The sequence below is a fragment of the Balaenoptera borealis genome (genome assembly GCF_965194805.1).
Source record: "Balaenoptera borealis genome assembly, chromosome: 3".
NCBI classification, from domain to species: Eukaryota; Metazoa; Chordata; class Mammalia; order Artiodactyla; family Balaenopteridae; genus Balaenoptera; species Balaenoptera borealis.
Window position 1 is genome coordinate 146,340,907 of NC_138866.1, and position 12,018 is coordinate 146,352,924.

General features: G+C 53.1%; 1 protein-coding gene across 2 annotated transcripts in view; it reads left to right on the top strand.

Annotated features, from left to right (window-relative positions):
• ACAN (aggrecan) overlaps positions 1–12,004 on the top strand; it is a 63,029-nt gene extending 51,025 nt beyond the window's left edge. Inside the window, exons 13-18 of one of the 2 annotated variants that reach the window (XM_082384301.1) lie at positions 4,734–4,847; positions 8,054–8,212; positions 8,637–8,719; positions 9,581–9,725; positions 10,536–10,718; positions 11,084–12,004. In XM_082384301.1, coding sequence (XP_082240427.1) covers positions 4,734–4,847; positions 8,054–8,212; positions 8,637–8,719; positions 9,581–9,725; positions 10,536–10,718; positions 11,084–11,160 — 761 coding nt within the window. In that variant the 3' untranslated portion in view covers positions 11,161–12,004. The remainder of the gene's footprint in view (positions 1–4,733; positions 4,848–8,053; positions 8,213–8,636; positions 8,720–9,580; positions 9,726–10,535; positions 10,719–11,083) is intronic. The other variant, XM_082384302.1, reaches the window with a different exon arrangement.
• The last annotated feature ends 14 nt before the right edge of the window (positions 12,005–12,018 follow it).

Here is a 12,018-nt window from a genome sequence, read left to right on the forward strand (position 1 = left end):
AGATTCTGATTGGAATGGTCCTGTGGCCTTGGCACTGGGGTTTTTTAAACTCCCAAGTGACTCCAGTGTGCAGGCAGAGCTGAGAAACACTGCTATGAGGATTAAGATCGTCTGTGTACATCTGACCAGTTCCCCTTCCCCATCTCTCAAGCCACTGATTACAAAAAGCTTTGTCATCTCTAAAGGGCAAGTGGTAAGAGTCATCCACATGCAAAATCTGGGGTCTCATTGCCCATGACTCTACCCCTGGTGTCCCAAGTCGCTCCTGTTCAATTCAAGCTCAAGATTTGGTGCTTCCAAAAGGACTGCAGAAGGTGTCCAGTATCCACAGATCACCCACCTGTCATCTGGCTCTAGAACTGGGAACCACAGGTTGTTAAAAGACCGTATAGATCAGTGTCATCTTGTTTAGTCAGCGTTCCACAAATAAGTTCTTGATAAATTATTAATCTCTACTCTTTACATCAAAATAAATATGTTTAATGAATACTTAGATTCTTTAGCAATTAAAAGCAGGACTGGGGACTTCCCTGGCGGTCCAGTGGTTATGACTCTGCGCTTCCCACTGCAGGGGGTCAGGGAACTAAGATTCCGCATGCCTAGCAATGTGGCCAAAAAATTAAAAAAAGCAGGACTATCCTATTCGGATCCACTTAAAAAGCAGAAGCATCCTCCCCACCTCCATTGCTAATACAGTACTTCCTGTGGGGATTAGATTTCTGATTCTGAGGTTTCAATCCTGGCTACTCCTTAGAATCACCTGGGACGTTTTTAAAAGGCACTATACCTGGGCCCCGCCCTGAGCTATTCTGATTCACTTGGTCTGGGGTGGGACTCTGGTGCTGTTGGTAATTTTTTTTAATCTAAAGATTATACCACAGTGATTCTAATGGGCAGCTAAATTTGAGAAATCAGATCTCACATCCAATTTCCCAGCAATCACTGGCATTGCCTGGATTTCTCTAAACTCCTTGGTTAGAAGGGCATGAACTTAAAACTTAATCAGCCTCTTTTCTGTTTAACTGACGTCTTTTACTTTGTGGGCTTGGGGTTCTGATCTATGACCTGACCCTGTCTCTCCCCCTAGTGGGGTGATATTTGAATTCCAGTGACACCTTATCCCTGGGAGGTGGGGGGAAGTGCTTTCCAAGCAAGTGAAAATACAGGGTTACAAGTGAAAATACAAATTACACCTTCTTGACTTGACTTAACCAAGAAGTCCATGGACAGATTTTAACAGGCAACTAATTGAATTTAGCAGGATATTAAAGTTGCATTCAAGATCAAACTTTAAAAACATCAACAACTTGATAGTATAAATAACTATAACATACTTTTAATCTAATCATGTTTGTTTTTAAAGCAAATTGGAACTGATAAATATGCTCTTGTAATCCTTCTGTCGATTGTGATACACCAGAAAGTGAGTGTACGTATTCAATTCTGTTCATCCTGATTGATCCTAGGTCTTTGCAAGGTGCAGAGCATCTACTGAGCTAAGAAATTGTCTCTGTGCTTCTTGAGGAGATTTTCCCCCTATCCTTGTCCAGCATAGTCATGTCCAGGGTCACCACATACAGCTGCACAGGTTGTATGCTGAACAACTTGAGGGGTACCATTCATACCATGCTATTTACGAGTGGCAATCCCTTTGGTTGGGTATCACTTGAGTAAAAGCGCCTGCTGTCACTTCATTCAACCTTTCCTATGAACAAAATAAGCTCTAACTTGGAAATCCTGGGCTCTGACCCAGGCAACAGCTGGACAAGACCTCTTCAGGGTGGAGACCTGTGGTCTCCAATTCAGACGCCGAAGTGATTATTTGCAAGTATCTTTATTTCCCTCACCTTTACCAGGGTTCTCAGTTATTTTCTCCCTTAAGTTAGAGATATCACTGGAGGGCCTTGTTCAGGAACAAACCATCCCTTTTGGTTAGAGTAGAGAGAAGAGGACTCAAAGTCCCTGCTTAGTGATGACCGGTGAGCCCTTGGCTGGGGAAGCAGAAATGGTAATGAGATGCTGAGATACAGGACTCCAGTGTCTCTCTCTCTCTCCATGTGGAACAGAGGCCCAGCTTTCATCCTCATGGTCTAATTCTCTCCTCCATCTTCTCCAATCTGTCTCCCCCACTTACCAGCATGGGCAGGTCACTTCATTTGTTTTCTTATCTGTAAAATGGCCCAGCAACGTCCATGCCATAGGGCCTCTGGGAGGTTAAGTGTGTGTGAGACATAGTGTCTGGCTCAGAGAAGATTTTTGGGAGATATTGGCTCCCTCTCTTTCCTCTCTTCTTTCACACCGTCTGCCCGTTGCCCAAAGCCCTTCCCGTCCTCCATCTGCTGTCACCTTGTCTGGGGTACCCAAAGTACAGCAGGGCCCAGCCCAACTCTTCTCATAGTTCCAGAAGACAAGCAATGTTCTAATTGCCTTCACAGAAAGAGGTGGGCTGGAAGAGTGGCTCTTCCAGCCAGTGGAAGGGGAGAGGACGCACCACAAGCCTGAGAAGGCCCCACAGAGGATGCTCAGCCCTCTCCCTACTGCTGAAGCCCTCTCTAAGCTGCCCCAGTGCCACTCACAGGCTCTGGTCTTCAGGATTATGGCCCTTCCTTTCCTCCTCATCTGTGAATCCAGGGCCCTGCATAAAACAGCTTCTGAGCCCGGGAACCTGGTTCCTTGGGTTTCAGTCCCTGCAGCCTTCTCAGATCCTGTGCCCTGGCCAAACACCAAAGGAAAACTGTCCCGGACCTCATGCTGCCTTGCGGGGGCGAGTGATGTGAAATAAGCTTCTGGTACCACCGGAAGCTACCTGGCCCGACCTCCCTCGGGGCCTCCGCCCTCCCGCCCTCTCCCACGTGGGTTGGCCAGAGGCCCCAGGGTTGATGTCTGGCTCTTCTCCCCACGGGCCACTCCTGTCCCCTGCTCTGTACAACTGCTTTAGCGCCTACATTTGCTTAATACCCCCTTGCCCAGTGCTTCCCATCTTCCATAATGACGCTAATGGATGAAAGACAACAGTAGCTTTTCTGAAGCAGGAGAACCTCTCCCAGCTTCCGCCCACCGGCCTGACCTATTGCTGCTACTGCTGCTGCTGGGAATCCTGGTGCATGCTGGGAATCCAAGTGCATGCTGGGATTTCAGTCCGTTCCTCCATGCATTTTGGTTTTGCTTGGAACAGTTTCAAACTTGGAACTGTTGGTTTCTAGCCCATGGTGTACACTCCCTGAAATAAAGTCAAGAACTTCGTGGGAAGAGAGACATACCTGAGGACTTGAGATTTTCAGGCCTCCCATTGCACAAACCCAGCTCTGGTCTAGATAACATCGGCTATGCACTAGTGAAAAGGATCCAGAAGAAAGTGCTTTTATCTTCTTATCAGAGGATTGACTTTAAGATCTAGTCTGTTCTTATGAGAGGTAAGAACTAAGTCCTGGAACATATTCAGGGAGCTGCCTACGTGGAGACCACCCACAGACACGCCAGGTCCTGAAGGTTGTATGAACATAGCTGTACGTATCATGCTGCCCCCATAAGCCAGTGGAACCCTTTCATTCCAGAATTTTATTAATCCCCTGGGAAGAGGAGCTTCACAATACCTTTTATCATGTTCCCAGAGGAAGTAACCCAGCCGGTGTTTTTGGAGAACGAATACAAAGAGAGTAGAAGGATCCTGTAGGTCTCTGGCTTCTCTGAAAGTGCAGAAAGACCAGATTAGGAGTTTCAGTTCTCACCTTGGCTAATGGATGAAAATTTGAGGCAAAGGCCAATGACTTACCAATGTAAGTCCCACAAAGAAGTTGGATCACAGAGAACATCCTGGACCAGAAGAACAGAAGGAAAGAAGAGTCTTCTGGGGAACAGAGGCTGATGGGGACCTGCTAGTATCCCAGGCTGGTGTTGGTGGATGGCCACTTACTAAATGCCTCGCTGGCTTCAAACACTGGTCTCCCACTGGCCAGGATGCAGCCCTTCTAGAAATCATGACTCATTGGAGATGTCCATTTCTGAGGCCTTAAACTGGAAGGAGGTTACATGGGGAAATATTAAGCTGGGTTTCTGTCCCTTCCCCCAAGATAACAATGTTGGCTTCATCTTTATAAGATACTCTAGAATCTTATTTACTGAAGACAAAGAAGGTGTCTGCAACCAAAAAAAAAAAAAAAAAATCTAACAAGTCTCATGCAGATATCCCACACTGCCATTTTCTCATGATCCTATACTCTGTGAACCACTTCTAGCTTCTTTGTTCTAGTACTGCACGGCCTTGTCCTCTTTCCTTGGTTCATAACTACAGAAGAAGCTAGGAAAAGAAAGAGGTCGAACCAAGCTTCAAGAACTGGAATTCCAGTGTCCTTGCTCACCGCCATGTTTGAGAGCCAATTCAGACCTCAAGGCCTCTTGAAATATTCACAAGAGAAGACGTCCTGGAGGAACTCCAAGCTCACTCTCACAGTAGGCATTTGCCCTCAGAAGCAGCAGATCCCTTCACCCACTGGGAAACCTGGCTCCAGTGCTCCAAGCTTGCCCATCCAGAGCCACACACATCCAAGAAAACCCTTGTTGGATCTTTGGCTCAGCACTCCACGATGGCGGCAGCAGCAGCAGCAGCAACAGTTCTTAGGAAATCCAGGGCTCTGGAGAGCAGCAGGGCTGGCCACGCATAAAGAAGCTGCAAAGCAATTGTGAAGCTGGAGTTGCCGGCAGGAGTCCTAATGGTGGCCCTTGGTTTCTTGCAGACATTGACGAGTGCCTCTCAAGCCCTTGTCTGAATGGAGCCACCTGCGTGGACGCCATCGACTCTTTCACATGCTTATGCCTTCCCAGCTACCAAGGGGACCTGTGTGAGATCGGTACGACCGTCTCGGCTTCAGCTAATGTTACTAACTGCTGCACCCCCTCTTCCTCCCTCATCCTTCCCTGCTAACCACAGGTTCTAGGCCCTGTGGGGCCCCCAAGATCCATCCAGACAGCCTCTTCAGGGGCCACAAGTGAGAAGTCGGCCCCACTCATTCTCACTCCTTCTCTTGCTGTTCCCTGCGGAAACCCTCCTCTGGGGCACTGGCTGATCTGACTGCAGAAGAGACATGCAGGCCGGGCCAGCCTGCACTTTGGAAGGTGGGGCTCTGGGGGAACTTTCAAACACTAACCTGCTCCAGGGCTTCCAGATGCCACCAGCAAAGTTGGTGCATGCATCAGACTAAGAAGACAGAGCCAATTCCATGCATTTGTCTTGAAGGACACTATGGGTGGGAGTCATTGGTTCTTGCTCCGGATGAGAGCCCCGGATCTTCCCAGCATGGCCATGGGCATGTGTCTGCCTGCCGTATTGCCCACGGGACCTCTGTGGCCCCTCCATGGCCTTGGGAGCCACCGTGCCACACTGGTCAAGCTGCCTTCCTCATCTTCTCTGGCAAGAGCTATGGTCTGTCTGTCTGAGAGCTCCCGTGTCACCAGCATGCTCAAGTCATGCATGCACAAGGACAGCTGTATGTCACCTTGTCCTCATTGCCACCGTGACAGCTGCCACGTCAGTGCCACTCCGGTCCATGCTTCCTTGCTCCCTCCCTTGTGCAAGGCAAAAGGCTGGCCAGAGAGAACAGAGCCTCACTGCAAGGGCTCTGAGCTTCCTCTCTTGGGCCTTGCCAACCCCTCAGTTTCTGCACCTGGGCCAGGCCCTGCAAAGGGGAGCTGTGGGCCAGGAACTTCCTGAGGCCAGACTGAGCCCACAGCCTTCTCACCTTCAGTGTTTCCTAATCTCCCCATCTCAGGGCCACCCCAACTCAGAAAGGGGGAGATGGAGCTTGCAGTTGCTAGTAGCAATGGTCCGTGCAGAACTGGAAGTGTTTAGGGGCTCAAAACCATTTTCAATGAACTCTCAATTTAGACATCCCAGAAACTTCCAGACAGCAACTGAAACTCCTAATCAGAGTGGGAAGGTAGTTTTGGATTGCATGTTCCTTGGAGGCACTGCCAAGGTTACAGACTGGTGGAGGAACTTCTGGAAGAAAAGACTTGGCCTGGACCCTCCTTCCCTGCAGCCTCCCATTCTCCACCTTCACCCCAAGACTCCAAGAAATTGGTGCATGGGGTCTTGTCTGGGGTGGGAGTGGAGAGTTACAAGGATTTCCTCCCCAGGATGCCAGAGTATTTGCCACAGGGAGAAGGGCATGGAATGTCCACGCAGACAACAGCTCTTGGGTGTCAGACTGGGCTCTGCACTCTGATGGAGCAGAGAGAGGGTGCCAGAGCCCCCGAACTGGGCCCTGGGCCTGGGCGCCCAACTGAGCAGGGCTGCATCTCTTCTCCTACTCCAATCCTGAGCGCTCACCACCCCAAGGGTGCTTCGAGCCTTGGCTCTGGCCCTGCTCCTTCTTGCAGCCTTCCTGGAATTCTGTTGCTGTTTCCCCAGAGCCTCCATCCTGCATGGCCCTGGCCCCTCCCAGCACAGCTGCTGCCTCCAGCTTTGCCCACCCAGCTCAGCCCTCAGGCACTCAGGTGGTCCAAGAATGGACCCCACAATCAGCCCTGGGATGATATGCCTCTGGCCTCCTCAGGTGCTGAGCTACCTCTGAAGTCTCTCTGCCTTTCTTTCCAAACCCGTGAGGAAGGCACTGGCAGCAGGCGACTGGCAGCAGGCGACTGGCAGCATCCTCCTAAGCCTTCCTGCTGCGCTGCCTCTTTCTTCAAAGGCTGCTGGCCTCAAACTCTTCTCTCTCTCTGCTCTGCCCAAGCGTCTGTCTTCCAACCCTGCCCAGCATACACCCCTTCAGCTTAAGCATCCTTCCCTTCAGGTACTGGTCCTTTCGTCCTGGAACAGCCAGACCAGGGAGGCTGCCATACAGCCTGAAGGGTTCATGGCCCTACACTCAGCCCCAGGGCCCTAGGGACAGCCCTTCACCTGTGAGGCACGAGGGGAAGAAAGAAAAGAGGGTCTTGGAATTCCCTCTGTCCAGTGCTGTGCTGGCAGATGTTTAACAACTGACTCTCAGAGAGGAAGGAGGATCCCTGATTTGTAGCATCTGCCAATTTCTGGGGTATAACACTCTCACGAGGGCCAGTTAAAGCTACCAATGTAATGTCACTAAAGACCGAGTTGGGGGTCTTCCCTGGCGGTCCAGTGGTTAAGGCTCCGTGCTTCCACTGCAGGGGGCACGAGTTCAATCCCTGGTCAGGGAACTAAGATCCCGCATGCCGCACGGAGCAGCCAAAAATAGTTAAATTAATTAATTAATTAAATAAAATTAAATTAAAAAATAAAGGCCGAGTTGGGAAGACACACTCCTAATGGCTTTCCCAAGCCTGAAGGAGCCAGTTCCAGCACGCACCTGCCTCTGTCTGTCCCTCTAGGCTGCTCCAAGAGCTCCACATCAGTCCCTTCTGCTGAACTCAGAATCCGTTACCAGTGTAGACTTGGGAGGAGAGAAGCCCTTCCCCTCTTCTCATCTGCCACCAAGAAATAAAATGAAAAGCCAGGGTCCCTGGGTCGTGGACCCTGAGGCAGTATCGTGTGCTCTGCTAGAGCCAGCTCTGATAGGATAGACTTAGAGTTCTGTGTCTTCTCTGGACCCAAAGCAGACATTTCTGCTCCTCTGTCCCCACCCAAGTTTCCATTTCATGCCCCCAGCACTGCCTGCTGCTGCCCCCTTCACACACTTCCCCGCAGCTCCCTGTCTCCCTGGAGCCCCTCAGAGCCTCTGAGCCATGTTTTTCCTTAAGCCTCAACACCTCCTACCTTTCCACCTCTTTTTACCTGGCTGCTGAGCTCTGCCAGCCCTGCAGAGCAGACTTCAACAGGAGAAAAGCTTTGGGGGTGGGAAGCAATATCAGGAAAAGAAAGGGTCCCTGGCATTTCCCAGAGGCTCCTGGGGCAGGAGGGGGCAGGGCCAGGCCTCTTGGCTTCCAACTTGAGCCCCGATCCAGTCGGGCCTCTCCCTTCCTTTGGGGAGTGACACGGAAGGCAGGGTGAACGCAGGAATCCCTGCCCTGAGACTGGCAGCAGACGCCATCCCCAGTCGGCCTCCAGGCCCTCTCCTCAAGCCCCTGACCTGTGTTGCAGACCAGAAGCTGTGTGAGAAGGGCTGGACCAAGTTCCAGGGCCACTGTTACCGCCACTTCCCCGACCGGGCGACCTGGGTGGACGCCGAGGGCCAGTGCCGGAAGCAGCAGTCCCACCTGAGCAGCATCGTCACCCCTGAGGAGCAGGAGTTTGTCAACAGTGAGTGCGGCCGGGCCTCAGGGGCCCAAGCGGAGAATGGTCACATGGGCGAAGGATCTCCCTTGGCAGCAGTCAGCGGACTTGGGCCCAGTGAGGCGGCAGGGGTCGGGGGCAGGGAGGGAGGGAAGGGCATTTCCGCAGCCTGAGGGGCCAAGGGCTCTGGCTGCAGCCAGGACAGCCCACTGTCTGTCAGAGTCAGCCCTGGATTAACCCCGACTCTGTCATCAGTCCATGTCAGCTCAGGGAGATGGTCCAAATGCACTCCAAACATGCAGGTGCTAAGACCCTTGTCAGGACCCTGGAGGCAGGTGTCACGCTCCTAGGAGCCCACCCAGCTCCTGCCACCCCTCCATCCCCTCTGTCTCTACGAGCTCAAGTTTCTCAGACACCTTCAGGGCGCCCCATACCCACGTCCTCTCTCCAGACAATGCTCAGGACTATCAGTGGATCGGCCTGAATGACAAGACCATCGAAGGAGACTTCCGCTGGTCAGATGGACACTCCTTGGTGAGTTCTGCTGGGGGCACCCGGGATAGTTGGCGGCCCAGAGGAGATGAATAAAGACCCCCAGAGAGAGACACATTCAAATCACATGCAAACATTCACTGAGCAGCTTCTGGACCGGGAGCCCTGAGATCAGAGATTGTGTCTCGTTCTTGTCCCTTTAGAGACCAGCCCAGGGCTGGACAACTGAATAATGCCATGAAAGGAAGGGTGAGGGATGAGGAAGGCAATGAATGAAGGAAGGCAAACCACCAAGAGGGAACATGGAAGCTTTAGAGTGGTTCCTTGCCCACAGAGGACTCGAGTCCACTCAAGGAGACAGACAGACAGATAGAAAGCAACATAGATGCCAGCTGAACAGTACACATAGTAAATGATGGAGGTCAGCAAAGGACCTCAGGGAAGTCTCCCTGGAAGAGGCAAATATGAACAGGGTCATGTGGGAGGGGAGCAGTTACATTAGAGGAAAGGGGACTTGTTTGTCCCTGAGTCAGGCTAGAGGGAGAAGCCTGGGAAGGCAGAGTCTGGACTTGGGAGCCATATGTCTACCTCCCAGTCCTGCCCAAGCAGGCAGCCTGGGTGACCAGCCCCATTGGCCCATATGGAAGAGGAGAGTGTCGTCAGCTCATTAACGGGACTGCAAGTGCTGGGGGCTCTGAGTTCCTGACAAGGACCACAGCCAGGCGGTGTGAGCAGCTCTTTGGAGGGCCCGTGGGTTCCATGGCACCTGGGACCACCCTGACCAGACTCCCAGCAGTCTTTGCGCCACCACCAGGAAGGGGCTTGTGGGGAGGGAAAGCAGGGGTCCAGCCAAGCTGTACTGCTGCTGCCCCCTCCTCACCCCTTCCCCACTCCCACCCACAGCAATTTGAGAACTGGCGCCCCAACCAGCCTGACAACTTCTTTGCCACTGGGGAGGACTGCGTGGTGATGATCTGGCATGAGAAGGGAGAGTGGAATGACGTTCCCTGCAATTACCAGCTGCCCTTCACGTGTAAAAAGGGCACAGGTAAGCAGCAGCCTGGGAGGGATAAGCAGCGTGGAGAGAATCAAGACGCCAGGCTCCTGCTGTGTGACCTGGGGCGAGTCACCCGGACTCCTGGCTGTTGAGGTCACCTCACCTGCCCAACTAGCAGACTGGAGCTGACCTGGGGGGCCACTCCCAATGCCAGCATCCCAGAGCTGATGGAAAGGGCCAGCCCACTAGGGACAGGGAGAGGGTGAAGGTCACAGGAGGACAGACCCCCTCCACACGTACAGTGCCTTGGACATCAGCACAGACAGTCACCCACAATCACACATAGGTTGGGAGCCTCCCTGTCTGGGGTTCCCAAGCCCATCAGTCGCAGAGTCGGAGTTGTCAGCCTTGATCATCAGCTTTAAGTCTGTGGACATCTAGGTGCGAGTAGGACACTCCCCACCTGTTCCTGCTCCTGGCCTCGTTCCTCTCCCTTGCCCCCGAGGTCTTCTTTAGTTCCCACTTTCCCCTGCATCACTGTTTTCATAGAGAAGTCACAGACAGTCTGCCCGGCTCTCGCCCTCTTTCCCCACCTTTCTCCCTTTTACTCCCTTACTGCTGCTCTAAATCATCGAGGAACTCAAATGTTAGAACCAGTGTTTTCCAGATTCTTAGTGCGGCATGAAAGCACCCCTTCCCCAGCAGTCAGGGCTCACGGCTGGGTGTTCAGGCTCCGTGCCCCTTCCTTGGGCTCTGAGCCCATCTCCTCACAGCCAGAGGGGGCCATACTGGCTCATGACCAGCATGGGGCATCACGGGAGACCCTCTGAGAGCCCTTTCTGAAGGGTGTTTGCCCCTCAGTGGCCTGCGGAGAGCCCCCCGTGGTGGAGCACGCCAGGATCTTCGGGCAGAAGAAGGACCGGTACGAGATCAATTCCCTGGTGCGGTACCAGTGCACCGAGGGCTTTGTCCAGCGCCATGTGCCCACCATCCGGTGCCAGCCCAGCGGGCACTGGGAGGAGCCTCGGATCACCTGCACAGACCGTGAGCATCGCCCCACACAGCGTTAGATACCGCCAACACGTCCTCCTCCCTGTCCCCCGCTGTCTGCACCGTTCCTGGGCTCAATCACAGATGTCCACTGCCCCCAGGGAGGGGGCTCACTTGCACTGAGAAGGTGAAGATGAAAGCGGGTGGCCCACTTTCCTTTTCAACACCAGCCCCGAAGCCCCGAAGCCCAAGGTGGTTCCAAGAAAAATCAAAACCAAGAAGTGGGTAAAGCCTCAGGCTGCCTTCATGAGCCCATGGTTTCTGCAGGGAGGGGAGCCAGCGGAGAAGGGGGAGAGGCTGGGCTGGCCCACTTTCTTCCCAGGGTTCACCCAGATGTTTCCATCTCCCTTTCACCCCAGCCTCCACCTACAAGCGCAGACTACAGAAGCGGAGCTCACGGCCCCTGCGGAGGAGCCGCCCCAGCACGGCCCACTGAGAGGAGCTTCCAGGACGTGCCCAGGATGCTGAGCCCAGGAGCCTTGCCAGGCTGACATCCCACAGGGATGGTGTCCTCTCCTTGTCGCTTTCTGTCATATAAGGAATTCCATTAAAGAAGGAAAAAAAATAAATCCCACATTGTGTATGCACCCACCCACCCCCTCAAATCGCCAAAACTGCATCTAATTTTCCTCCCAAATGCCAAAGCAAAGCAAACGTATTGTAACCCGTGGACTGAGTTTAGAGACGTTTCTTCAATCTCCCGTTGTGCCTTTCCAGGGACCAGCGCAGGGACAGGGGGAGAAGGGGAGGGGTTAAGTTAAATAAAGAAGGTAATTTTTTGTTTCCTGACTTATCCAAGAGCAGTGCAATCGTTGGTTCTTTCACCTCCAGGGAGAGCTAGGGAGGAGGGAGGAAGGGGCAGAGGCCTGAGGGCATGAAGAGTGCGGAACCGCAGCTGAATGTATGGGATGAGACGGAGTAGGAGGGCTGCGCCATCTGTGCGGGGGAGAAGCCTGGGGGAGAGGGGGTGGCTTCCGGTCGCAGGTGAGCGGGCAGGAGAGAGCCATCGAGGGATCTTCCAAAGCGTGGGGGTCGGGTTCCCTCCGAGGGTCCCTCTTCCTCTCACCCGGGTCTGCCACCCTAGCAGGTGTCGATCTCGATCTCGGCAGGGCTGGGCGGGGGGCATTTCCTTCCCGGTGGGAGTGCCGCCCAACCCTCCCCCCTCCCTCCCCCACCCCCCGGGACCGTGCAGGCACCAGGGTTCTGTGCACCTATTTATATTTTTGAAAACTAAAGATTATGATAATTATAATGATAATAAAGACATTGGAAGAGATCTATTTCTTTTCTTTTC